This window comes from Populus euphratica, unplaced genomic scaffold, assembly GCF_000495115.2.
Source record: "Populus euphratica unplaced genomic scaffold, PopEup_1.0 scaffold48.1, whole genome shotgun sequence".
Lineage (NCBI taxonomy): Eukaryota > Viridiplantae > Streptophyta > Magnoliopsida > Malpighiales > Salicaceae > Populus > Populus euphratica.
The window spans coordinates 1162060-1188743 of record NW_011499879.1 but is presented as its reverse complement, the minus strand read 5'-3'; the positions used below and the strand labels follow the sequence as shown (position 1 = coordinate 1188743).

General features: G+C 32.0%; 3 protein-coding genes across 9 annotated transcripts; 2 read left to right on the top strand and 1 right to left on the bottom strand.

Moving 5' to 3' along the window:
• Positions 1-1595: 1595 nt before the first annotated feature.
• Positions 1596-3417, top strand: LOC105129050 (tubulin beta chain-like). The gene is made up of 3 exons (XM_011030967.1): positions 1596-2240; positions 2357-2626; positions 2723-3417. The coding sequence occupies exons 1-3, from the start codon at positions 1847-1849 to the stop codon at positions 3391-3393; spliced, it is 1335 nt and encodes a 444-aa protein (XP_011029269.1). The 5' UTR covers positions 1596-1846; the 3' UTR covers positions 3394-3417.
• A 2563-nt stretch (positions 3418-5980) lies between these two features.
• On the bottom strand, positions 5981-11860 carry LOC105129049 (probable serine/threonine-protein kinase At5g41260). Of its 2 annotated transcripts, XR_842987.1 has the most exons (13): positions 11643-11860; positions 11336-11592; positions 10722-10962; positions 10425-10645; positions 10174-10309; positions 9661-9794; positions 9468-9573; positions 9145-9230; positions 8519-8707; positions 7925-8077; positions 7184-7297; positions 6280-6861; positions 5981-6170 (listed from the first exon to the last, which is right to left on the bottom strand). XR_842987.1 is itself a non-coding variant. In XM_011030965.1 (12 exons), the coding sequence occupies exons 3-12, from the start codon at positions 10801-10803 to the stop codon at positions 6616-6618; spliced, it is 1467 nt and encodes a 488-aa protein (XP_011029267.1). In that variant the 5' UTR covers positions 10804-10962; positions 11336-11592; positions 11643-11860; the 3' UTR covers positions 6274-6615. The 2 variants fall into 2 exon arrangements, 1 of the variants encoding a protein (XP_011029267.1); XM_011030965.1 differs by lacking the exon at positions 5981-6170 and having other exon boundaries at positions 6274-6861.
• Positions 11861-17979: 6119 nt separating this feature from the next.
• LOC105129048 (Polynucleotidyl transferase, ribonuclease H-like superfamily protein) lies at positions 17980-20601 on the top strand. Of its 6 annotated transcripts, none has more exons than XM_011030960.1 (8): positions 17980-18301; positions 18519-18667; positions 18853-18910; positions 19204-19272; positions 19355-19450; positions 19562-19651; positions 19775-19859; positions 20290-20601. In XM_011030960.1, the coding sequence occupies exons 2-7, from the start codon at positions 18519-18521 to the stop codon at positions 19841-19843; spliced, it is 531 nt and encodes a 176-aa protein (XP_011029262.1). In that variant the 5' UTR covers positions 17980-18301; the 3' UTR covers positions 19844-19859; positions 20290-20601. The 6 variants fall into 6 exon arrangements, with proteins under 6 accessions (XP_011029262.1, XP_011029261.1, XP_011029264.1 ...); XM_011030959.1 differs by having other exon boundaries at positions 19775-19882; XM_011030962.1 differs by having other exon boundaries at positions 17984-18301; positions 19793-19859.
• The last annotated feature ends 6083 nt before the right edge of the window (positions 20602-26684 follow it).

Here is a 26684-nt window from a genome sequence, read left to right as displayed (position 1 = left end):
GGGTGGGGGGGTCCCCTAACATAAGAGGGTGGTAATTTAGATGGGGACTGGCCATCATCCCTACCACGCTTGAGTAGGTGTTGAATGGCTTGAAAACGATGCTATAACAGCAAATTCTTAGGCACATATCCATGAACATCATCAAATCTTATCTCGTGCTACCTTTTTGTCTGTTAGTAAAGTAAAATGCTAGTATGAAAGTTTTGAGTCAAAATTCAGTCAGCTATCATTTTCCCATTCAATTTAGCCTGCAGCAGATGATGATGGAAGTACAGAGATCTGTTGAACGTTTATTATGTATTTAGGTTTAATAGATTATATTAGAAGCAAACTACCAAATCTCATTTTTCTCTTTTGGCTCAATGGGATTTTTTTGAACCTCATATTACTCAATGGGATTGTGTAGTATCCATATTTTCATATAATCTCTTCCGGTGATGTGCAATCATTTATCATATTATAGGGAGGACTCAGCATAGGATCCCAGCATCAAGAAGCCAACTAGTCCTTGTGGAGGGTCTGGAAGGAGGGCCAGAAAGAATACTTGTTTAAGAAGAGACAGACAGACCAAAAACAGGAAGGTCTCATGCCCTCCAATAATTGAAGCTTCTTAGCTCTCACCCTTGTGACACCACCCCTGGGTTTTATATCGCAAATTAGGCACCTACTTTGATCTTAAATCACTAATGCGATCTTACACCATGATATTTGTGGCATAACCACCTTATTAGTCTGAACATTACCAGAATACCCTCCCTATATTTCTACCATCTCATTTCTGTCCGAGTGACCAAGTTGTCTGAAAATATCTCGAAATAATGAAGAGGTTTCTACTGACTGCCTACTTTATTGATATGATGCTAGACCGTAAATTTCTACCAGGTAAAAATTTGCTGGCAATGTGGTTACCTTACGTGGTGCAATCAAGGTACTAGGAAGAAGATTTTCCTGTATATTTGCATGATCAGTATGTTCTTATAATATGACAAGAATTCAGTAGTTATTTAATATTTTTGCTTAAGAAAACAGTAAAACTCTACAAGCCACCAAGAAATTAGTGCTGTTCATCAAAAGAAAGAAAAGGCGTTAAAGAGTGAGTAAAGGGATTCAGTATTCATGAAATGTTCTCGTTAATACACCATTTCAGAAATGGTGGATTGAAGTAAGAAGGAAGAAGTTGATAATAAAATAATAGAATTCCATCCAATCATTTTGGAGGAGAGCAAGCTCAAGGCAGAGAGAGAGGGAGAGAAATGAGAGTAAGAAGGAAGAAGGAAGTTGATAATAAAATAATAGAATTCCATCCAATCATTTTGGAGGAGAGCAAGCTCAAGGCAGAGAGAGAGGGAGAGAAATGAGAGTAAGAAGGAAGAAGGAAGTTGATAATAAAATAATAGAATTCCATCCAATCATTTTGGAGGAGAGCAAGCTCAAGGCAGAGAGACAGAGAAATGGGGCAGTTTTGGAATCTTAAATGACAGACAGACAGAGAGAAAGAAAATCAATCATGCTGGAGGTTTGGTTGGCTATTTTAGATTGAGTGAAGCCAATGTATGATTGCTACTTGTTATTATTATTATATCCATGTCCAGATCACAACTCTTGTTGGAGCTTGACATTTTCCCCTCATCCTAACGGAGACACATCGTATTATTCATTAAATTTTCTCTATATTTCTCACTTTCTGACATGGAAGATATCAAACTAACTTCTTAAAATCCTATCCCTCCAGCACCTACAAAAGCCCTGCAACTTTACATTCTTCCTCACTCTCTCCCCTCCATTCCCCTCCCTATATTTCTTCTCTAACGTTTTCATTTTTTTTTATTAAGACTAATCGATCAAGATGAGAGAAATCCTTCATGTCCAAGCTGGTCAGTGTGGTAACCAAATTGGTGGCAAGTTTTGGGAGGTTGTGTGTGATGAACACGGGATTGATCCCACAGGGAATTATGCTGGCAACTCTAATGTTCAACTTGAGAGGGTTAATGTTTACTACAATGAGGCTAGCGGTGGTCGCTATGTGCCTAGAGCTGTGCTAATGGACCTTGAGCCAGGGACCATGGACAGCTTGAGGACTGGTCCCTATGGGAAAATCTTTAGGCCTGACAATTTTGTTTTCGGCCAAAATGGAGCTGGAAATAACTGGGCTAAGGGACATTACACTGAAGGAGCTGAACTGATCGATTCTGTTCTTGATGTTGATCGAAAAGAGGCTGAGAATTGTGATTGCTTACAAGGTATGACTTCCACATCTTCACATTTGTAGGTAAATCGTGTTCAGTTTAGTCCATTTATCATTGCTTGGCACACGCTAACTTTAGTTTCTTGAATTGATGACTGATAATGTGATTAGGCTTCCAAATCTGTCATTCTCTGGGAGGTGGAACTGGAGCAGGAATGGGGGCTCTGCTCATATCAAAGATCAGGGAAGAATACCCCGATAGGATGATGTTAACTTTCTCAGTATTTCCATCTCCCAAGGTTTCTGATACTGTGGTTGAGCCCTACAATGCAACCCTCTCTGTACACCAGCTAGTTGAAAATGCTGATGAGTGTATGGTCCTTGACAATGAGGCCCTCTATGATATCTGCTTTCGAACTCTCAAGCTCACCAATCCAAGCTGTAAGTGAACTATGCCTGGATTTTTCATCCTTGTTAGCATTCATACTTGTATAAATTGCAACATCTCTAATCTGAAAGTGCGAAATTACGTTACAGTTGGTGATCTTAACCACTTGATCTCAACAACCATGAGTGGAGTAACATGTTGCCTTCGATTCCCGGGCCAATTGAACTCTGATCTTCGGAAACTAGCCGTGAACTTAATCCCCTTCCCACGTCTCCATTTCTTCATGGTTGGTTTTGCACCATTAACCTCCCAAGGCTCACAACAGTACCGTGCCTTAACCATCCCGGAGCTGACACAACAAATGTGGGATGCTAAAAACATGATGTGTGCAGCTGACCCTCGGCATGGTAGGTACTTAACTGCCTCAGCTATGTTCCGAGGCAAAATGAGTACCAAGGAAGTTGATGAACAAATGATAAATGTGCAAAACAAGAACTCATCATATTTTGTTGAGTGGATTCCTAATAATGTAAAGTCAAGTGTTTGTGACATTCCACCAACTGGGTTGGCAATGTCATCAACATTTATGGGAAATTCTACGTCTATTCAAGAAATGTTTAGGCGTGTTTCGGAACAATTTACGGTCATGTTCAGGAGAAAAGCGTTTTTGCACTGGTACACAGGGGAAGGAATGGATGAAATGGAGTTTACTGAGGCTGAAAGTAACATGAACGATTTGGTTTCTGAATATCAACAATATCAAGATGCCGCAGCCGATAATGAGGAGGAGTATGATGAAGAAGAGCCTATGGAGAACTAAGGAGAATTTGATCTGGTTATTTGCCTATAGAGAAGAGCCTATGGAGAACTAAGGAGAATTCGATCTGGTTATTTGCCTATGGCTATGGCTTCAAGGATGCGTTGTTTCTGCCTGGAGTTGTTTATGTTACTGTATGGAGGTCAATATTTGAATAATTTGGGCCTCTGATGACCGTGAGATTGTGAATATTTCTATTTATAATCTGTGAGTATAAAATTTGTATTATTGTTTTGTTATAATGTGGATGATTGTCGCTTTTCTTCATCTATTTTACATTATCTACATTTTTTCTCCTAATAATATTAATTTTACCGAAATTATTTCTTGAAAAATCCCAACGTCTTAATTTTGTAGAATTCACTGTTAGAGGATCACACGTTCCATTGAATGAGATATTTCTGGGACGTAATTTGGGGACGATTTTTTAATAAAATCAGAATTTGTTTGTTTTTCTTTAAATTCTAGTAGTAAATAAATGGAAATCCCTAGTTTTCAAATGAGAAAGTTAGCTGTCTATAAATTTATAATTCACTCAAAACATTTGAGGTAAAATCTCAGGTAAGACTTAATCATTCGTATGAATCTGAATTACTATACATTATCTATATGAAGTACCCATCTCTATTTTGTTTTCATTTTCATTTTTTTTCTTTTTAATTGGTTCTTTCTATAGTTTAATTGTATAAAATTATGGTTAGCATATTAAATTAAAAGACAAGAGAACTGACATGTAGGACACAATGAAAAAATATGGTAAATCTCAAATTCACAATAATTTTTTTATTATAATCCTAAAATTTATTTTGTTTATTTTTTAATTTCCTGGTTTAAAAAAAGAAAAAAAATTATATGGAAAACAATATAAAAAAAAAAAACTTGATGATTATCATAATTTTAACAACCAAAATAGTTAAACTTAGCGTCAAATAATTTAATTTAAGGAGAATAGTGCGATAATGGTGATTTTACCTTTATCTTGCTTGAAAAGATAAATCTAAGATGAGAGATTTTTTTTTAATTTGATTTTTTATTTTTAAACCAATTTATAGGTGTTTTAAGCTGAAAATTTGGTTTAGTGAGGCTTCTAGAGTGGTTTTTAAGTGATTTATGTTTAAATAAGTTAAAAAATAAAATTTTCAACCCAAAAATAGATTTTTTAACCACCTGCAAGCGATTAAAATTTAAGTTTATAAACAACATGTTATGTGTTAATTTTTATAAAATTAAAAGGTGTTGACAACATGCCATATACTTTTCAGTGCAAAGTGCAAAAAACGTTGGGTAGTTGGTAAAGCGTGTAGACTTGGTTTGCAAAGACTATCAACGACTGATTTCTATGTTTTTTTTTTAAAAATAATATAATAAAGTATATATGCAATACTGATATATATTTTTATTATATTAAAAATTAACCTAAATTCTTTAATGCAGAAAAAGTATATAAGCCCAAGCACAGCTTGAGTAGCTGATCAAGCGGGGACTGGGCTTACAAGGGCTTTATATTTAAAAAAAAATGATATAATAAAATGTATTTGCAATATTGATATATTTGTTTATTAAATTAAAAATTAAGTTGAAATCCTATTTTAAATCTGGTTTAGTTTCGTAAAAGAGAATGATAAGAAGGGCTTCGCCTTACCAGGGAAACAGAAATCATATGGTCAATTAAATATTAATATTAGATTATTGAAAAACAAAAATAACTTGGGTCCATAGCCCCGTCGCAGAGCATTGGGATGCACTTGTTCAAGAGGTCATTGGTTGGGCCTTTTTTCATATTTTTTTAAGCAATTACTAGATTTTTTTTTCCCCTTCTATTCCAACTGTCGAAAAAGGTCTTCATGGGACTAGCATCAACCCAAATTCACCCCATACACACAGAATGTGAACCCAGAAGGGTGGTCAAGCCCTGGCATGGTTCGTTCCCACTTCTAGGGTTTGGTCCTACTTTTCTTATGTTCAGTCAGGGCTCCTTGGCTACCTAGTCTGGTATTAGCTGGATCGGCCCATTGAACTGTCCAGCCCTAGGGATGCACCTCCTACCATGACACAAACAGAAGAAAAAAGGCTGGGAGGTGGTACTTGAATGCTGTTTACGAAGCAAACTCTAACAAGCTATCACCAAAACTCTAAGATTGTTACCATTTTTTGTTCAGATCCTAGGTAAGTCGTAAAAAAGAAAATTTCTACGGGGATATTTATCTAAGTTGTAGATGTTCAATCTAAGAATTGCTAGAATACATTTACAGACTTGCCATCTAAACCGCAAAAAGATTAGACAGTCACCGCTTAGATGTTAAGTTGAGAGACCTTCGACGTATAGAATTAGCTCCACCTGCGATAATGGCTCCTATTTTATTCAGGCATGATGATAATGGCTCCTGCTTTCTCTTTACATTGATGCTGATGTTTCGTGAGAATTGACATGTTATGCCCAGCTGCTCATCATGATAACGGTAAAGACAGGATTTTACCGTGGCCAGAGATTTTGCTGGGCTTTGAGACCACTAGAAACTCTCTACCTGCACTAGCGCACAACTGTTGTTGCACGATCAGACTTCTACATTTACACAATAACAAACAACTGTTGAAAAGCCAAAAATATTTGATTAAAAAACTCAGCATACAAAAACACCAATTCCACCTCTGCTTGTGCAGCCACAACCAATAGCACTGTACATAAATTACAAGGATTACAACATTTTATTTTCACCCTCTAAAAGCAATTTGAAACAACAGGTGATTCCATCTACAAACATGTAATCTGTAACAAGAATGTCTTAATTATTCCACCAGACTTTTGTATCGAAAAAGGTCAGCAAACAGAAACAAGGGTATTGTTCATATCCGCGTGAGTGATAAATATGGCAACACCCAGTAAAGAATGTCTTAATTATTCCACCAGACTTTTGTATCGGAAAAGGTCAGCAAACAGTAACAAGGGTATTGTTCATATGCGCGTGAGTGATCAATATGGCAACACCCAGTAACTGACCCAACCTAACCCATCAAAAATGTTTCGAAAGAATTCTTCAAGATGACAACCAATCAATGCATGCAGTAGATCAGAGCCATTCACAGCCAGTTTTTTGCTGCGAGGTCAACTCAGGAAAACCTTGGATCATCCTGAGTTGAAATTAAGCTCGTGTTCACCATTGGTAGTCATCTCAAGGAAATGAGCAATCCAAGAAGAGATTTATTTTGACCTTTGTCCTTCTGCTATCATGCATTTGTGTTCCTTTTATTTTCAAGAGTTGATGCCTCTTTTAGAGCTGCTTTTGCCTCATTCTCCTTTCCCATTGTTAAAAGAGCTGCTGCTTGTAAATAAGATGCAATATGCCAAATAGGGGATATTGCCTGGGCTTGCAGTGCATCATTTAGGGCCTCCTGGGGCATGTCACTCAAGAGGTAGGATAAACTTCGGCGTGCATGAACGGTTGGGGAAACCATGGTTCCAATATCAATGAACTGCAAATTGATAAAATGTGAACTCAATTATGGAAATTTTGATAATAATTGATAGAACAATTTGTAACTTCTGATTGCATCAGAAATACATAACCCCACTAAGAGAATCCTACTTTTGAGATTGCATCAGAAATACATAACCCCACTAAAAGAATTTTGGGATCTCAAAGTTCTGTACAGATAGGCTTTTTTTCTAGTTTGAATGTAAATTCATTAACACCACCTCTACCTGTACTCTCCACATTAATAAAATCACCTATTTTATCCACTTCAACCAATCTCAAAGGTCATCTATCAAAAAAAAAAATAGAAACCAATTAACCTGGGAATAGAATTCAATGGCAGCTCTAAAATCTTTGTGCCGGAAAGCAACATCTCCCTTCTTCTTTGAATTTAACGTTTCCTGCATTTGGTTGGTCCACATCTGGAACGAGAGCTACAAGACAGTAAAAAAAAGAAAAAGCAAGCAGGTCATAGGAAGAAGTGTTACAGCCGAACCAGTCAGGCACATGTAAGAAATCATTGACACGTGTGAAATAAAGGAGATGCAAACACAGGATGAGTGCACTCTATGGGATCTAAGAATCAAGTGAGTATTCACCAGCATCCATGTAAAATCACTAGGGAAAAAATGGCAAAGGTATACAAACATGAGCATGGAAATACATAAAACATCAACTAAATAAATGCTAATGGTGAAATTATGAGAATCAAGCAATGTTAAAAAGACCAATCAAGAAATATCAAGTGACATTCTTTTAATATTATCATTGCTAAAATCATAAGTAAAGCATTCAAATGTTCAAGGTCAAAATGATGCTAACATAGCAAAGCAAAACCTTGAAGCTAGAATGATCTATCAATTTCTTAATTTTCAATTCCATGGATCTAGCATAGCAAAAAAGAAAATGAAAATATTCCTTTAGAGATCTTCAAAAAACACCATAACTTGACATAATGAAAACAAGTTTTGAATCTCTAATTTAAGTGATAATAAAGGCCCAGATGGTTGCATAAATAGCATTCCATTTACTGTTACCATTTTATTATATCAGAAACAAACCTCAGTTGCTGCACCCTCATCATCTTTATACCCAAGCTTTTCTAAAATCTCATGTATGGCAGTCAAATCCATTCTTAAACAAGCCTCACCAAGTGGTGACAGCGGTAACGCTGCACCACCATCTTGTATCCCCATCAATTCATGAGAAGGAACCTGCAAATCAGACTATTAAATAAGTCCATTGAGGGATAGAGTGATCCAAAACTTTCAATTCACACCATCAAGACAAGAGAATGTTGCATATTATAGTTTGTGAAAATCCCAAGTAATAGGTCAGCACCGAAACTCAAAGTAATAAATCAGAAAAGAGCCATTCCAAAAGGTGTTTTAATAGACACCGCCAACGAGTACTACTTATTCCAGGCCCCGACAAAAACCATTATTTCATCCACAGAACACATTTCCAGATATCAGGTCATGTAAATGAATAATCATTCTTATGTTTACGACTAAGAATGTCATTTATTTTCTTCTTTTTTTAATCGCTTTGAGAGTGAAATGAAGTTGCTGCCTGTGGAAGGATTCATTTGAGAAAGTCAAGGCATTATACGGAAAAGATGCCAGATACTTAAGAATAACTAGATAACAACCAACCTCAGTATCCTTCTGCAGAGGAATCAAAGCAGCAACTAAAGACTTAGGATTTGGTCGCTCCCGGGGCTCATATTGTAAACAGCGTGAAGCTAATCGCACCAACTCAGTTCCATCATCATTTGCAAATTGGCCTTCCAAGCAAGAATCTGACAGCATTTGAATATTTCTGTCCCTTATCAAGTCCAGTGCCTGAAATAAATTGTTCAGTAAACTATTAGCTGCCAATTATGTGATACTCTAAATGTTCAGAAGGATAAAAAGCAACGCAATTATGTGATACTCTAAATGTTCCTGATGGGAGTCTAACCAAGCATGTTTGAACAATCTCATTTTATTGTTCAAACATGCTTGGTTAAACTCCCATCAGGAACAACAGCCAACACAATTAATTTCAGGAATGCATGTACATCTAGAACAATAAAAATGAACAATGGAATCACTACATCTAGTCATACTGCAGCCACTGCCTTTATCCCAGGCAACATCCCAGATTATGTTGTGATTCCAGTAGGAAGATAGAGCCTTTGAGGTGAGCAGAATAATAAGTGAAGAAATTTGCAATAAAACCAACCAACAGATGCTTAATATTTCTGCATCAAAATGATCGTATTGAGGAGGAAACTTACATGGCTGGGAGGAATATGTTTCCCACTGAGAAGGTCCAGCAAAAGGGTGCCAAAGCTATAAATTACACTTTCTGCTGTTACCCTTCCTATAGAATGAATGAAAAATTGAAGTGATATAGGAGATGAACTAATCAACAAAATGATTATGATAGCTGATAAGGAAAATAATGGATGAGCATAAATTATGTTAAGAACTTGAATGATCGATGTGATACACCATCCAGGATTCAATTGAAACAATAATTCCATATGCCATATATACAGAGATCAGGGTGAAGCTTGCAGGTGGAGGAACATTTAGCTGGTTCGAAAGAATTAAGTACCTGTCCTCAGATACTCAGGAGGTGTAAATGCCAAGTTTGTACTGTAACTTTTTCCATCTATACTGTTCTTCATCAGACCAAAGCATGAAAGTCTAGGGTTGCCCTCCTGATGAATAGAATGATGAAATGAAAATGGACCCTGTTAAATCCTAACTGTGGATACTGGATACATTAAAGATAATGAGATACTTACATCATCAAAGACAACTCTATAAGCATTCAGATCATGATACAGAGTACGTCCCTTGCTGGCACAATATTCTAGAGCTTGCGCAAGATGTAGAGCCACCCTAAGTCGCATTGCCCATTTCATTGGCTGTGTTTCCCCTGAAGAAACCAGAAGGTCAACATTGAGTTGTGAGAAGATTTTACGAGGAATAAAAGAACAAGACTGCTCCTTGGTATCTTGGTTTGGTGTACTAACTCCAAGCACAAAGCAAAAGCTCAAGCTACAGACATGGTGAGCAAAACAAGAGCAGATCTTTTGTATTACAAAAATATATAACAGAATGTTGTTGTTTGTAGCAAAGAATATAAAAGAGAAACGTGCTATTTTTCCTCCATAATGTACTGCAGGCGCGCGCACTTCCAATAATAGGAATAATAATTGCTCAATTGGACACACAAGCTTGGAAGTTAAAGGAAAGAAACCTGCAATATCCACTAGATGCTAAAGCGAAGGAAAGGGCACCAGAAACAAACTTACAATGGAATAGGTGTTTGGCCAATGTATCATTGGGCATAAATTCAGAAATGAGTAACCTCTCATCCCCTTCACAACAACAGCCGAGCAAATTTGCCAACCTATGGTTCCTCAGCTGACCAACAGTTCTTGCTTCTTCCTAAAGTCATGGAACAAGAACATCATCATGCTACTGGCAATTGTGTAGGTAAATGGAAAGGGCAGGACAAATGCACATCGTATTTGGCAAATAGAAAATGCTAAGCTTCACTTACCAAAAACTGCCTGGCATCAGGCCAAGCTGATCTATTAAACCGTTTCACAGCAACCCTCCTCTGATTCTCAAGCTTCCCCTTATAAACCACATTTGGAGCCTTTTCCCCATGTTCAGAAACTATATTTTCCACAGAAAACCCAGAAGTCGCCATCCTGAGGGTTTCAATGCTGTATTCACGGAATGCAGGCAAATCATCGAGTTCACTCCTCTCTTCCTTATCTACAAAGACCAAACAACCCAAAGATCAAAATGACACCACATATATAAACAAACAAAAACCTCCCATTTCACTTACCCTCATTGTGGTCTTCGGGAACCGATCCATTATAGTCAGAACTCCAACAACACTTGGTGAGCTTTGAACACTCGCAACCCATTCCAATAACACAATTTGAAAGCAAGCACTAATCAATTCGAATCTTCAAAGCCCAAACTTTCTCTAGCTCAACTACTCCATTAGCTTCAGCAGACCAATCCTTTCTTAAAATTTTACAATATCTCAACGGCAATCATATAAACAAAAACTTCAATTCTCGCTGCAATCAGAATAGAAAAGATTGGAACTTTGCCCTCAAATGTTTTTTTTAAGAACTACTCAATTAACCTATGGCAATAACAGTACAATTCAAACATTTCATTCTACAACAACCCGAAGCTACAAAAGAACAAAATAAGAATCTTATAATGTCACACCATCAGTTCTCTAAATTTGAAAAAAAAAAGGAGCAAATCCTAATTCTTATCAAAACAACATCATTTTCATCAAGTACGAATTCTTCATTTCCTTACGAATCTAAACTCCCACAAAAGATATGCGAAAAAGAGAGATTCCCAGATGCTAATTTCCTTTTCCTTAGCTATCTCAACAACCAAACAAAAGAAAGCATCGAAACAAAAGGAAAGAGATACCCTATCAGCAACGATTCCACTGAGTCAACCCAGTCCACCAGCTGCAGCAGCAAGACTATATCTCTCTCACCCTCTCTCCCTGCATCAGCTTCAAGTGATTCACTTCATAGAAAACCAAATCAAACCCACAGAACTTGAATAAAAAAAAAAACACAAACAAAGAGAAAAAAAAAGCCTGTTGAACGGGGAAGAGGGAGAGCTAAAGAGAAAGGACTCTAAGCTTTGATCAATTCCTTGATGGGTTGAAGAGAGAAAATTTAAAATTATTGCAAGGTTTCAATTCCTTGATGGGTTGAAGAGAGAAAATTATTGCAAGGTTTTATGCTTGTGTTTTCTAGTTTGTGTTGGTAATGAAAATAAACGGAACTTGGGCTCTTGAAAAGTTGGGTTCCGTGTGTATTTGAATCTGAGAGAGGGATCTTTCAGCTCATTTATTTCTTTCTAGGTGAGAGAATGAGAATTTTGAGGGCTTTGAGATTTGGATTGCAGTATCGAATTTCTTATCAAGTATTATATAATAAACTAAATAGTTTAATATTTATTTATATGTTTGCTTGCAGTGCTGTTGTTTTTGAATGTATTATTGTTTTGCTTTGTTTTCTATATTTATTTGACCTTAATTTCCACCGACATGACGCTCACTTTTCTCAATCTCCTACAACCAAGCCACCATTATCGATGGCCTCTTGCACTGTTACTAGTTTTAGTTATATGAAACCAAATATTGAGATTTTGAGAATAATTCAGCTGTAAGAAGTTGATAAAAACTATTCCTTTTTTTTTTTTCTGGTTTTGACGGGGAAGGTATTATCAAATCTCCGTCACGAGAAATTACTTTCACGTAGGATTGTATCTACAATAATCCTAGCATGAAGACAACATTATTTTTACCTGATAGGCTGTTCCCTCCTTCGAGAGAGATTTTTATTTGGTAAACAAATAACGTGCACTGACACAGTAACTTTATTTTTGTCTTTAAACACTTTCTTTTATCTTTTCTTCTTGTTTTTTATAGCGAGTTATAACACGCACACTCTCTCTATCTATGCTGTGTTTTTTTTTTTTTAATTACTGTATTTTTTATGATTATGGTTTTAAAAAAATAAATTTTTTATGTGAGATGAAGCTTTTATTACAAAAAAATTAAAAAACAAATTATTGTGGGGTTAGAATGCAGATAAAATGCATTTTATGGGTAGATAAAATGCAGAAGCTAAAATGCAGATAAAAACAAATTAAGTAAAGACAGAATTTTCATGTGGGTAGATAAAATGCAGAAGCTACGATAATACTTGCAATACCAAAACAGTCTCTAACTCTTGTTTGGATTGTTAAGTAGTTGATGCTGTTGAGCAGTTATTTTTGGGGAAAAAAATTACTCTGTCATCCTATAGAATTTTCTATAGTTTTTTTTATTGATAATTTTGTCATTTAAAGAAAAATAAGTATTTTAGTTATTAAATTGAATATAATGACAAATTGTAAATAACCAGATATCTTTTTGTTGATTTTTTTATATATCGTGCAAAGTATTATAAAATTATAAGGTTTTTTATGTAATTTTAAAAAGAATAAAACAAAAAAACAAAATTATAGAATATTTTTTTCATTATTTTTAAAACATTAAACCATGTATTGAAAAAGAAGAGTAGAGCAATGTTTAATTATAGTATGAATAGTTCCACTTGATCAACTAGAATGGTTGAACTTCATATTGAAGTGTATGTTTGGGTGCAGCGGATGAGATTTTGAGTTTTTTTTCTTTAAATTATTTTTTTAATGTTAATAAATAGTTTTAATATATTAGTATTAAAAATAAATTTTAAAAAATAAAAATAAAAAATATTATTTTAATACATTTCTTAAAAAACACTTCAAAATAAATCATTCAATCCTATCCACACATTCCCCTGTAAACTTACCCAAAAACACCACTGAAAAATTATTTTTTAAAAGAAAAAAAAAATCATGGGCCTTCAGCAAAGGGGATACAGTCTTTCTTACTGCTGACATCCTTTTATATATATATATATATATATTATCGTTTCTTAGATGATTGAGCAAGCTTTGGTCTGCGTTCACTCGCATCATGACTCCCACTACTAATGTCGTCAAGTTGGCTTTCGGGTTTTGATAGCTGGGTGGCCTGTGCTTGTCAAGGAAACAGATTGATTGTAGAGAAAAATTCAATGAGCATCACCCTAATAAATTATTGGCCATCTTCTCTCCATGAATCTATTATTATTGGCAATTCTTTAATAATCACAGCAACAGAAGATGGGGGCACAGATAGATTACCATGATTGAAGAAACAGAGGCCTCTGCATCTTGGACTTTCTGGGTGCCATTCCTTCAAATACAGTTCCACTTTTCACTTCCAGCCATGGGTTTTTGTCTTTCAACAAGTTCCATTCCACAGGCTAAAATTGTTCTCTGCCACACCTTTATGTTTCATCATTTGAGCCTCTGAAATCACTGGCAACGCCACAATATAGAAAGATGGGCGTTAGTGAGCGCACGCATGCATGCACACATAATTGCAGCAACATGAATATATTCATGCTGAGGTGCTTCGTAGACCAGTGACTGTGTCCTTTCAACTTGGATCAGCAATATTTATACATGTCAGTGTCATTTATACTAGCAGGTGGGTCTAGAAATGGAACGTTCTAAAGTGGACATTTAACTCTTTTGGTTGCTTTAGGAGTCGATAATGCTGCCATGGGCAACTTGTCCTTGTAAAAGTAAGGTATCGATGTAAGGATAACACTGATCCTAATCACTAAAAAAATCTTCCCAGTATCACCCTTTTTTTATTAAAAAAGAACCGCCATTTAATCGATAGGATTCATTGATGGAATACGTAAGTTGTTTAGAAAAAGAAAAGTTTCGGAAAGAGTATAAGATGATGATAGCATTGCTCTCAACTTGACTGGCAATGGCTTTGACATGAGATCACATCGTACTACGTTCCTAGTTATTGACAGGCAAGTGAATTTCTGCCTAATTTTAATTAAAAAAATTTATATTTCGAATAATCTTAAGTATTCAAAATTTTCAAATGAAATTTATTTTTTAACGTGGACTTTTGAGTCGAATCTCAACTTCGAGGTAATTTTTAACAAGTGCCTCTCATGACCGCAACCATGTTTTTCTTTGGCAAGTCGATGGATTTTTTTATTTTATTTTTTGTGGGGGACAATTTATAGTTTACTAATTCTTTCTACTCTTGTCAAAAGAAATCCCTCCACTTTAAAAAAAAAACACATTAACAAGTGTGGTTAGGCATACAAGAACTTGAATTCATTATCCAGTTAAAAAGTTCTCTCGTCTTTGTTTCGTTTGAATAATTTTTTTTTTTTATTAGGAAGCCTTAGATTTATGATGAATGGGAATTTAGGAAAAAAAAATACTTTCATTGTATAATTGAAGTCCTATAAATAATCCATCAACAAAAAATATTAAAAACTGATTCTGCTAAATTCTTGTGGGAAATATGAATATATAAAACACATTATATATGCAATTGCTAACAATTAGTGTTCAGCAAAACAACCAAATTATTTGAGATATCTACAAAATTAACCAACTAGATGATTTTCTAAATTTTTTTAAAAAATTTTCTAAATTTTTAGATAATTTTGGTTAGGAAAATTTTAAAAACTTTATTTGATTTGATTTTAATTTAAAATTTTAATAATATAAAAAACTTAATTGAACATAAAAAAACTAGAAAATCCACCATAAAATAAAGATCTATTAAATCAAAATCTATATAAAAAAAATAACCCAACTAAAAAGCTTACTGTAGACTTATTCAATTTTAACATATGTAAAACTTAACAGGCTTGACGAAGCTAATCAACTCAGTTATTCACTTATTTAATTTGATTTATTCAATTTTAACATATGTAAAACTTAACAGGCTTGACAGAACTAGTCAACTCAGTTATTTAATTTGATTCAAAAATTTGATAATTTTTTTTTAATTCAATTGAATTTTTTTTATCCAAACTAAACTTATTCTAGCCATGCTTATCCATAATTAACAAAAACTAAAACATGAGGTGCTATTAATCTCTGCATATAGCATTGTTTATTGGTACATGACTTTGATTTTTTTTTTTCATATTATTATTTAATATTATATTTATTAGAAATAAAAGTTGAGTTTCGTAATTTATTTATAAAAGCTAATGGCTTTTAAAAGATAAATTTTATAAAAATTAAATTATTTTTTAATACTAACATGATTGGTAAAATAATGTTAAAATAAAAAAAAACTCTTGTAACCTAAAATTTACATTTTAACAAATAATAAATTATTGTCTAAAAAATAACTAGTTGGGATTATAACTTCCTTCAAGATTAATGAAAAAAATATCACATAAACTAATAAGTATAAGTAAAATATTGTTTATTAAAACTCATCACGTTATGGATTGTTATAATGAAATGGTGTTTTTGTACTTTATAGTGCTCTATATAAGTGTAATTTAATGGTTAAAATGTTATTTTCTTAAAGTTTCTCTAGCATTGCTAAATTGATAAATTAATCTTCTATTATTTTTTTGGCATAGTAAAAGGAATTAATTATTCTTAAAAAAAAACATTTAACTAGTGTTAAAGGTTTTTAATACAACAAAATGACTTAAATACTCTCAAGAACAAATAATACTAAACTTGTTTTAAGGGGTTTTTTTGATACTTTTTATTTAGTTTTTTTTTATAATTAAGTTAACTTTGGAATAGTTATATCTTCTAATAAATATATAATATTATTATAAAAAACTAATTTGCGTGTAATGCTCTTCGAATAAAGCACAAATAATAAATTATTGTCTAAAAAATAAAATAAAATAAAATAACCAATTGGGATTATAACTTCCTCCAAGATTAATGAAAAAAATATCACATAAACTAATAAATATAAGTAAAATATTGTTTATTAAAACTCGGATTGTTACAGTGAAATGGTGTTTTTGTACTTTATAATGCGCTAAATAAATGTAATTTAATGGTTAAAATGCTATTTTCTTGAAGTTTCTCTAGCATTGCTAAATTGATTTAGATTAATTAATCTTCTATTATTTTTTGGCATAGTAAAAAGAATTAATTATCCTTGAAGAAAAAACATTTAACTAGTGTTCAAGGTTTTTAATACAACAAAATAACTTAAATACTCTCAAGAACAAATAATACTAAACTTGTTTTTAGGGTTTTTTTGGTATTTTTTATTTAGTTTTTTTATATATATAATTAAGTTGACTTTGAAATAGTTAGATGTTCCAATAAATATATAATATTGTTATGAAAAACTAGTTTGTGTATAGTGCTCTTCGAATGAAGTATGAGGTGCTATCAGGCAATGGAATGTTATCTTTCATGGTGATGTTAGAAGCATTACAATATTTTCTTTCACATGAATCATCGTGTAACGTGTTTTATGTTGTGGTTTGTTGTCAACAATCCATTATTTTTTATTTTTTATTTCCATGAAATTTATAACCATCTAAACTTTTATAATTATCCTTTTATTTATTTACATTTCAATTTTGATTTTTATTATTTTTATTTTTATTTTTTATTCTCAACCCTTATTAAATTTTATTATTGAAACCACAATAATAATTTGTTATTTTTTCAAATCTAACCCCTATTCTTTTGATTTTTATATTTGAATTCTTTTATGAGATTAATTTTTTTTTCAATTTTTCTCTTCAATTTAAAATTCTCGATAATCCTTTTATTTATCTTTTATTTCAAATTAGAACCTCATTTTCTTAATTGCTATTTTTTTTATCATTTGGTGTAATTGATTTTTTTGTATCATTATCCTCTCATTTACTAATATTTTAGATTGGTTATCAGTTTTTTATTTCTATTTTTTTTTGTTCTTGCTCTTTTATTAAATTTTAATTTGTTTTTCATTTCATCATTGGATTTATATTTATAATTTGTTATTTTTCAAACATGATCCTTATTCTTTTAGTTTTTATTTATAGTTTTGAATTTGTTTGTGAATTTGATTTTTTTTCAATTTCACCATTTAATTTAAAATTTTAGGCATTTAATTTAAAATTTTAGATAGTCTTCTCATTTACTTTTTATTTCAAATTCAATCATTATTTTTTTAATTACTATTTTTTTTTGTTTTGATCATTTTATATATATATTTTTTAATTTTATCATTTGATATTTGATTTACCAGAATCTAAGATTCATAGTTTTTTTAAATGAGATGTTTTTTTTAATAACCTGAATCAAGAATTTGAAAAATTAATATAAATTTTTTTATTTATATATTTTTTATTTTATCATTCAACGTTATTTATTTTGAAAAATAGACTTTATGGTTTTCTCTAGTTTCTTTTCAATTAACTTATTACGATCTTATGACTTGTGCAACAAGTTTGACTGGTAACCCGGATATTTTTTTTGGAGTTTTTTTAATTTTATTATTTAATATTAAATTATCTTAAAATTTAGCTTTATATTTTTATACCAAATACTCATATTTTTTATAGTCATTATCATCACCTTTTATTTTAAAATTTGCTTTTTTTATTATATAATTAAATAAAATCATCTTTTTAGATTCAATAAAACTTATAACTTGATTTTTAAACGCATTAGCAAAAAAATAAATTAACTCAGCTAATGGCGAGGCGCAGCCTTCTATCTGGTAATATCTAAAAAGGGAAAAGCGAACGAGACTGGGAGGGGCAGTTTCGGAAAAGAAAACGGCGGTCTTGCGATGCAGAAAATAAAACGGTGCGTTTTTGTCTTCGCCCGCTTCTGCTGGATGGCCGTGGACACTGCATAAGCCAGCGATCAAAGTAGTTAAGATTGGTGCTACTTTTGCAGTCTCGGTACCTTAAAAAACGTTGCTGGTCACTTATTTTCATGTTGTCTGAAACCTAATCACTTCAACAACTAAAACCCATCAACCACAATTAATCGAAGGTTAGAATACTCATGCTGTCTCTCTCAGTTTTTTTCTAATCTGGTTTCTTACACCACCTGTTTGTAAAAATGTCGCAATGGAACCCAGTGTGGGAAAACACAATCAAATTTCTGTCTTTTTGCTAATTTTTCTTGCTTCGATTTCAGTTTAATTATGTTCAAAATTAGGAAAAATTTTGTGTTTTTAATTTGTTCTTTTGTGTCAATGTAATAATAGATGAAGTATGTGAGACCATTGAGCTTGTTCCATGAGTTGTTGAAGACAAGTGCAATCAATCAAGGGAGGTTCCTTGGATTGGATGTTGGTGACAAGTATGTTGGTTTAGCTGTCTCTGACCCACTTAATAAAATCGCTTCCCCTTTAAGGTATAATTTAATAAAATCGCTTCCCCTTTAAGGTATATATCAAGAATTACTGTTGTATTTCATTTTCCTTATCATGTCATTTTCTTTTCTGTCATTCTGTTTTTCAAGTTTGTGTTTTCGGGGTTTTGTTGATTAAGGGTGCCCATGTTGTTGTGTTTCACTTTCCTTGTTCGTCGACACTGCAGTGTATTGTTAAGGAAGAAAAGTAATATTGAATTGATGGCTACTGATTTCCAAAGTTTGGTGAGTGTTTCTTTTCTTTTATGTTGTCCAAAGCTTGTTCGTTTGTATTTCCTTTGTTTATAGTTTTGAGAGCGTGTCCTGTTATTTCTGGTTTTGTTATTATATACCCATTTGCGAACTATGCTATGCATTAACCATATGAGAGCTGGCATGGCAATAAAGCATTCTCAATCGCTAGGCGCTTAGAACTTAGAAGTTAGAACGCTGTAAAAATAAATTAGGTTTTCTGAGACATGTTGATCCTAGGTGCGAGTTATAGCTGCTATTCTTTTTCTGCTTATGTTTATATGCAGATTTCTGAACTTTCCTTGGGGGGTTTCATTGTTGGCTACCCTTTTGACAGGCAACGAGGTGCTCCTGATGTATGTTTTAATCCTGTTGGCTATCAATTTGGTCTATTCTCATTTACTTATTGCTGATGTTTTGTTTTTCCTGTTTTACTAGGCTGTGCGGGTGAAGCTTTTTGTTGATGACCTATGCAAAACAGGGAAACTTGAAGGTGTAAAATTCACATATTGGGATGAGTGTTTTACATCAAAGGTGCTTGCTTATTGTTAATTGTAAAATGCTCACTTCATTGTTGAATTTTTTTATATGGCAATAGGTTAGAGGAGCAGATGCTAGGTTGCTCACAGTTTGTGTTGCTTACAGAATGTGGAATTGCTAGTGAAGCCTTTGGATTTACATCCAGTTCATGCTAAATCTATAATGGACAAGTTTGCTGCAGTTGGAATTCTTCAGGTATCTTATTGTAAATCATACCTTTCAGTTTTCAACCAGTTTTGAACTCCCTTTCAATTCTTAACCAATTTTGAACTCGGTAAAGAAGATTGCCCTTTCAGCACTGTGAGTTGTGTCTATTAGCTTGTTTATTTGTGGCAGGGGTACCTGGATTATGTGAACAGGAAGATGAAGTTGGAGTCTGCAGAATAGGGTATTTCAAGTCAGTGTATGTGAATTCTTTTATCCAAGGTATAAGAGCTAGATTTTATGATATTACTCCTTGTTCTCAATTCCAAAGTTCCATAAGTTGTGCTACCACTTTTACTACTGGCGCTTCGTTCTCAAGCCAATGATTACTCCGTTTGCCTGCCAAGCCTAGGAATCATCTAGTATGCGAGATAGGTTCTTGGTACTGATTGACGCAGACTTGAAAGAAGGAATCTTGTTACGTCAAACAGTTGCTTGACTTTAGCATGTGATGTATTCTTCGTGATTTTTTATTGAGAATGATGGTTATCCTTTTCTTTAGTAATCTACGTTCTTCTGTAAATAGGAAAGATGGTACCAGCTCACATTATTTGAAAAGTTAAAACTTTCAGTCTGTCTCTCAACTGTGCTGATATCGTCATTTTTCCTGGTATCTTTATTTCTTGCAGATGATTAATTAGGCAGGATAGAAGGTGGTGAACTCGTGCGTGCCTGTTTCCGTGGAGGAGTGAAGACTAAAAGGATGGTTCCTCGTTTTTCTTTTTACCCCCTTTCGTGCTCATAGTGTACGGAAATTTGGATGATCTACCTTGCTTACCTAGCCATGCTTAACTAGGGCCATGAGGTCTCCCTCACCTGGTTTCCTGGCTCTTTTCATATCTTGGACTTGATTTGTATTCAAAATTGAAGTCAATAGATTTTATGCTTGGTTTCCGTTTGATGTGCATATAAGCATATAGAGGCTAGTAGCCCTTTTCTTTTCTTCTCTCTTTTTTGTTCTTTTAAAAACTTCAATTTAACCGCAGGAAAATATTCAACGTGAAAAATAGAGTATACACAGTGCAGGCTAAAATATAGAGGAGAGCAGGTGAATGCTCTCCAGTTTCAGAAATGGTCCCAAGGTCTGTTTCCTTTTGGGCAGACAATATTTTTTTACCGTATTACGAGACAGGGCAGTTGCTGGGTGGAGCCAAATATAGCACTCGTAAAAGATTATGACCACAGACCTTTTCTTGTTTAATAGGAACCTGGTTAGTTTGGAATCAATAGTTGGAGAGTTTCACAGGAGCCTTTTTTAGCTTTATCTATAACAACAACATAAGTTTGCAGATTTGGTTTCTCATCACAAGTGGAAGACACACACACCAGTGCTAATGGCGGTTCAACAGCAAAAAGGTAGAGTCCACGTCATGCTTCTTGTTTATCCATACGCTTCAAAAAAAAAAAAAAAAAAACAAATGGAGAAAAGCATATTCACTAAGTTTATAACCCTCTCTTGCCATGTTCTTGCTTACAGCAGCTGTGTGCCATTGTATCAGCGACTAACAAAGGAATAGGACTGCAAGTCTCTTTTCTCTCAAATTGACAGTATCCAGCTTTTGATCGAAGATACCAATAGCTAGATGATTTAGTCTTCATAATCCGGTCCATAACAACACCAAGAAGCACCACCACCACAACCACCACCAACCCCAATCCCAAACAAGTTGGATCTATATGGATCCTTGTGCACCATTCCATAAGATCTTATGCAATTGTATTACTTGAAGCTCTATGGATATCTCCTTGTGCATCTGATCCACCTATACCCATTTTGCATATCGGAATTTATACACACCATTGTAAAATGCATATGCAACATCTTGCATTAGCAATAAAGCAAGAGAAGCTAATCTTTGGGCCTGTAGCGGTTATTTAAAGCATTTTTTATTTAAAAATATAATAAAATAATATATGTTTTATTTTTAAATATTTTTAATATTAGTATACCAAAATAATCTCAAAAACACATAAAAAATTTAATTAAAAATAAAACATCATTTAAAAAAAAAAATACAGTGCCACTGCAAAAACTAAAGAATCTTGTGCCAATATGCTTGTAGCTTAGAGACCCTTACAAAAGTGAAAGAGGTCTTCACCTCCAATCCCATCACACTACATTAAATCACGTTACGCTATAAACTAAAGGAAAACGAGATTTTTCTATTCATTTCATTGTCGCCCAAGACCATTTGGACTGCTATATTCAACCTTCTTTTTTTTTTTCTCGATCAATTATTTGATTTGCTAATTTTTTTTTGTTGATGTCATCCTCCATGTTATGTTATTTTAGCATGATTTTTCACTTTATAGTTTATTTTAGCTCGCATTATACATTGTATTCGGGATGTCAAAGAATGTCATGGGGTTAAAAATATTGCTCAATTTTACAATATATTTATTTCATTGACAAATTTTGAAACAAAAAATAGTCATTTTTTTTCCTTTTTTTGCTATCCATGGGAGCATAAAAGTACAATTTGATTTTAGTATTTTGTTTTTTTATCCCTTTTTTTTAAGATTTATGTTTCAATCCTAAACTTTATTTTTTTACATTTCAATATATAGAATTTGAAATAAAAAAGAAAGTTGTTGACAAATATAAAAAAAGAGAGAAAATGATCAATTAATAATTTCGGCCGCTAAAAAATTTAATATTGCATTAAAGAGTTCATTTTAGAGAGAAAATATCATAAAAATTAACCATGATTCTTAATTTTTTTTAAGATTCCATTGGAATTTGGATTTTTACTGTCATTTGGGTTTTAGAAGGTTTTAAATGGATTTATTAAGATTTTCATGATATTTTTAGATCCAAATATATTCAAATTTAGGTTTTAATGTCTAAAAATTCAAACCTAAACTTTTCTAGAAGTGTTGCTTGTCCACCTATTAAAAAAAAATATAAGAACCAAATGCGTGGGCCTAGCATTTTTTAAGATGTCTCTTTATTTTTATTTTTTTTTAAGTTCTGGACAAAAAAATATCTTTAAATTACTTATTGAAATAATATTTGAGTAATTATTTTATTATGTCATTGATCTAATATGTAATTAAAAAGATTAAAGCCTTTTTATAATGATATTATCGATTTCTTTGTGAATAATTATGTATTGATCTAATATGTAAAATTTTTAAAATAATTTTCTTATTAATATTTTATAAGAATAAAATATCTATATTTAAAATTTAAAATTTAAAATATTTATATGATTTTGAAAATTGTTTTCATGCATGTAGGTGCCTAAAAATGATTGATTCAAGATTTTTTTTTAATAAAATTTTCTTTCATAATTATAATAAGTTTTTACTTAAAAACAATACTTCTCATAAAAAAATTTCTTCATCAAAATAAAAAAAATAACATGGATAAAAAAAAAAGGTTTTTGATTGGTAGTATATGTTTGTTTTCATTTTTACTTGGGATAATCATAGTTTTTGTAGATATTTTTTTTAATGTTGTCAATAAAATATACTTCTAATAAAATATTTTTTTTTCGATTAAACATTTGATAAGAAAATGAAAAGGACAATTTCGAAACTTTGCAGGGTCTGTTGCTTGATAAGAAAACGGAATGCTGAAACTTTGTAAATTTATTTGTTTGTGGATCTCTTAGACTTGTTTTCTTTTCTCTATTGTTATCATGAGGTCCAGTAGCATTTTAAGAACAAAAACAGAACTATATATATATACACTAATTAACTGAGTTAATTAATTAGTTTTAATAATTTCATTTATTTATTTTAGTTAAAATGGTTGAAAGCTTGTACTTGATAAATCTAAGATGAATTGTGATTAATACTTACAAAAAATATTATTTAATGAGAGATTCTTAGATATTTAAATAAATATCTTTTTAGAGTTTAAAAAGTATAATAATATTATGAAGAAATATGCTTTGAAAATGTATACACAGTAAAGAATGAAGAATGAAGGTTATAAATTTTTAATTTGAAATATTTATGATGTATTTATAAAACTATAAGTTTTTATTTTTTGTAAAGAAAAAAAACTAAATTATAACTTTATTTTTTTATATTTTAAGTTGTATTATAAATTTTATTTCACTTATTTTATGTAGTTAAAACATGGAGACAAGACGGCCATGATAAATTTAATATACCTAATGATGTTATTAGAATATAAACTTGTTTAATTAAAATTATTCATTAAAAAAAAATTTCTTTAATTTCATATAAGATTTATAAAATTAAATATACTAGATCCAATTATCTTTTAGATCTAACAATACACGTGATGCACCTAAGCCTGATATTATAACAGAGTCTCCCTAGCACCAGATCTAGTAAAGTTTGGGTTGAGCATTGGCAAAACCTAATCATCTCTTGGATCTACTTATACTAGACCCAACAAGGTGTAAGCCTAACATTGACTGGATTTAATTATTTCTTGTGTTTACATGCCTAATTAACTCATGGGCTGGGCTTTGATCAAACCTGGGTTTCTATTGAGTTTGGTTTAATGCTGATGCGTGTTGCTACAGTCCACTCAAAAACTTCTAAGGAATTATATTTATATATTTTTCTTGATGTGACATGTTTTTGGGTATGTATATCCCCGGCATAGACCAGGAAAAAGAAGAGAGAAGGACTATCATTCTAAAGTTTCACCTAGCGATCCAAAGAAACATTTACTAAAAAAATAAATAAAAAAAAAATGGAAAAGAGAGGCCGCATTGACAACTTACAAGAAAAGGAATGAATACAACAAACTAGTATCATATATATATATATATATATATAAGCCTAGAAATCTAATTAACTTAGTAACATGTCTCATTTGCTGGCTGGATAATTAGTTAATTAATTAATTTTAATAATTTTATTTATTTATTTTAGTCAAGATGATTGATAACTTGTATTTAATGAAGCTAAGATGAATTGTAACTAATACTTGTAAAAAAAATCTTATATTTAATGAGGAATTCTTAAATATTTAAATAAATATCTTTTTAGAGTTTAAAAACTATAATAATATTATAGAGAAACATGCTCTGAAAATATATATACAGTAAATAATGAAGATTATAAATTTTTATTTTAAAATATTCATGATATATTTATAAAGTTATAAATTTTGTCTTTTTTTGAAAAAGAAAAACTAAATTGTAAATTCATTTTTTTTATATTTTAAGTTGTATTATAAATTTTATTTCACTTATTTTATGCACTTAAAACATGGAGACAAGGCGGCTATGATAGAATTAACATACCTAATAATGTTGTTGTTAGAATATAAACTTGTTTAATTAAATCTATTCATTAAAAAATAATTTTTTTTAATTTCATATAAAATTTATAAAATTAATAATATTAGATCCAATTATCTTTTAGATCTAACAATACACGTGATGCACCTAAGCCTGATATTATAACAGAGTCTCCCTAGCACCAGATCTAGTAAAGTTTGGGTTGAGCATTGGCAAAACCTAATCATCTCTTGGATCTACTTATACTAGACCCAACAAGGTGTAAGCCTAACATTGACTGGATTTAATTATTTCTTGTGTTTACATGCCTAATTAACTCATGGGCTGGGCTTTGATCAAACATGGGTTTCTATTGAGTTTGGTTTAATGCTGATGCGTGTTGCTACAGTCCACTCAAAAACTTCTAAGGAATTATATTTATATATTTTTCTTGATGTGACATGTTTTTGGGTATGTATATCCCCGGCATAGACCAGGAAAAAGAAGAGAGAAGGACTATCATTCTAAAGTTTCACCTGGCGATCCAAAGAAACATTTACTAAAAAAAAAATTAAAAAAAAAATGGAAAAGAGCCTATAAAACACGGTAGTTAACTCCAAGAAATCCCCTAGTCAAGGCTTTTTTTGGAGTAACCAAGATATATAATTGCTGAAAATACACCGAAATATAAAAAAAGAAGGTGGGCAGCCAATATTTATATTCATAATAAGAAAGCTGCTGTTTAGTGCTAAATTAAAAACACGATTAAAGATTATCAAAACATGATTTTCTAAAAAAAACTTGAATTTCACATCATTGGAAGTTTGTATTCTAAAAATCATGCTATTAATAAAACATAAATGTTTTTTTTTTGTGAAAGTAAAAAAATGCATAAATAAAGAAAGGGAATGTTAACTTAAAAAAAAATCATTTTTTCCCTCTAAAATTCAAACCTTATGATTATTTAGTTTAATTGCTATGAATTTAAATAAAGATAGATTTTAAAAATGAAACAGCAAGCATGACGGTGGTAGAAGATTTTTTACCACTACTTTAACAGAGTTTCTTAAGAGATAAGGTTCTCACATTATCTGTCAGTTCGTAGATTTGGCTTCTCATAAAAAACGGAAAACACCAATACCAGTTCTACAGCAAAAGTAGCTTCATATGATGATTCTTGTTTATCCCAAAAAGATACAGAAAAGCATGCTTACCAGGCCTGCAACACTGGCTTGCCATGTTCGTGTCTGTAGCTGGTTTGCTGCTGTTACAGGGCTAATAAAGACGAAAGAAGTACCCATATATTTTTTTGTCTGTATAAGAATTTACGTAATGCTTATTTGTGATTGTTTTTATTCTTTATATTTTGATGGTCGGAGAAAGGAGGAGAAAACGAGTTTTAGGTTATTTTAAAATTTCAAAAAAAAAAAACTTAATTTTATATGACATCTTATTATTTATATGACATCCTATAATTTATTACTTGTAATCCCATAGATTAGAAATGCTTAAAAACAAATTATAAATGTTTGTCAGATACTTTTCAGTGTTCTTCTCAGAGTGTTAAATTTAGTTCCTCCCAAGCTGAGCTATGCAGTGACTGATGTTAGAATGCTTCAAAACAAATGATAGATGTTTGTCAGAGACAACAATTTGTTAGCAACTTACCATGTTTACGAGAAATCTGAGAATTTATACGTATGCAATTCATGGGCATAGAGAAGATTTTATGAGAAAACAAGTCACATGGTGATTAACTAATGATATATCAAGTTAATATGGCTCCACATAATTTGATTGCTGTCATGTGGTTA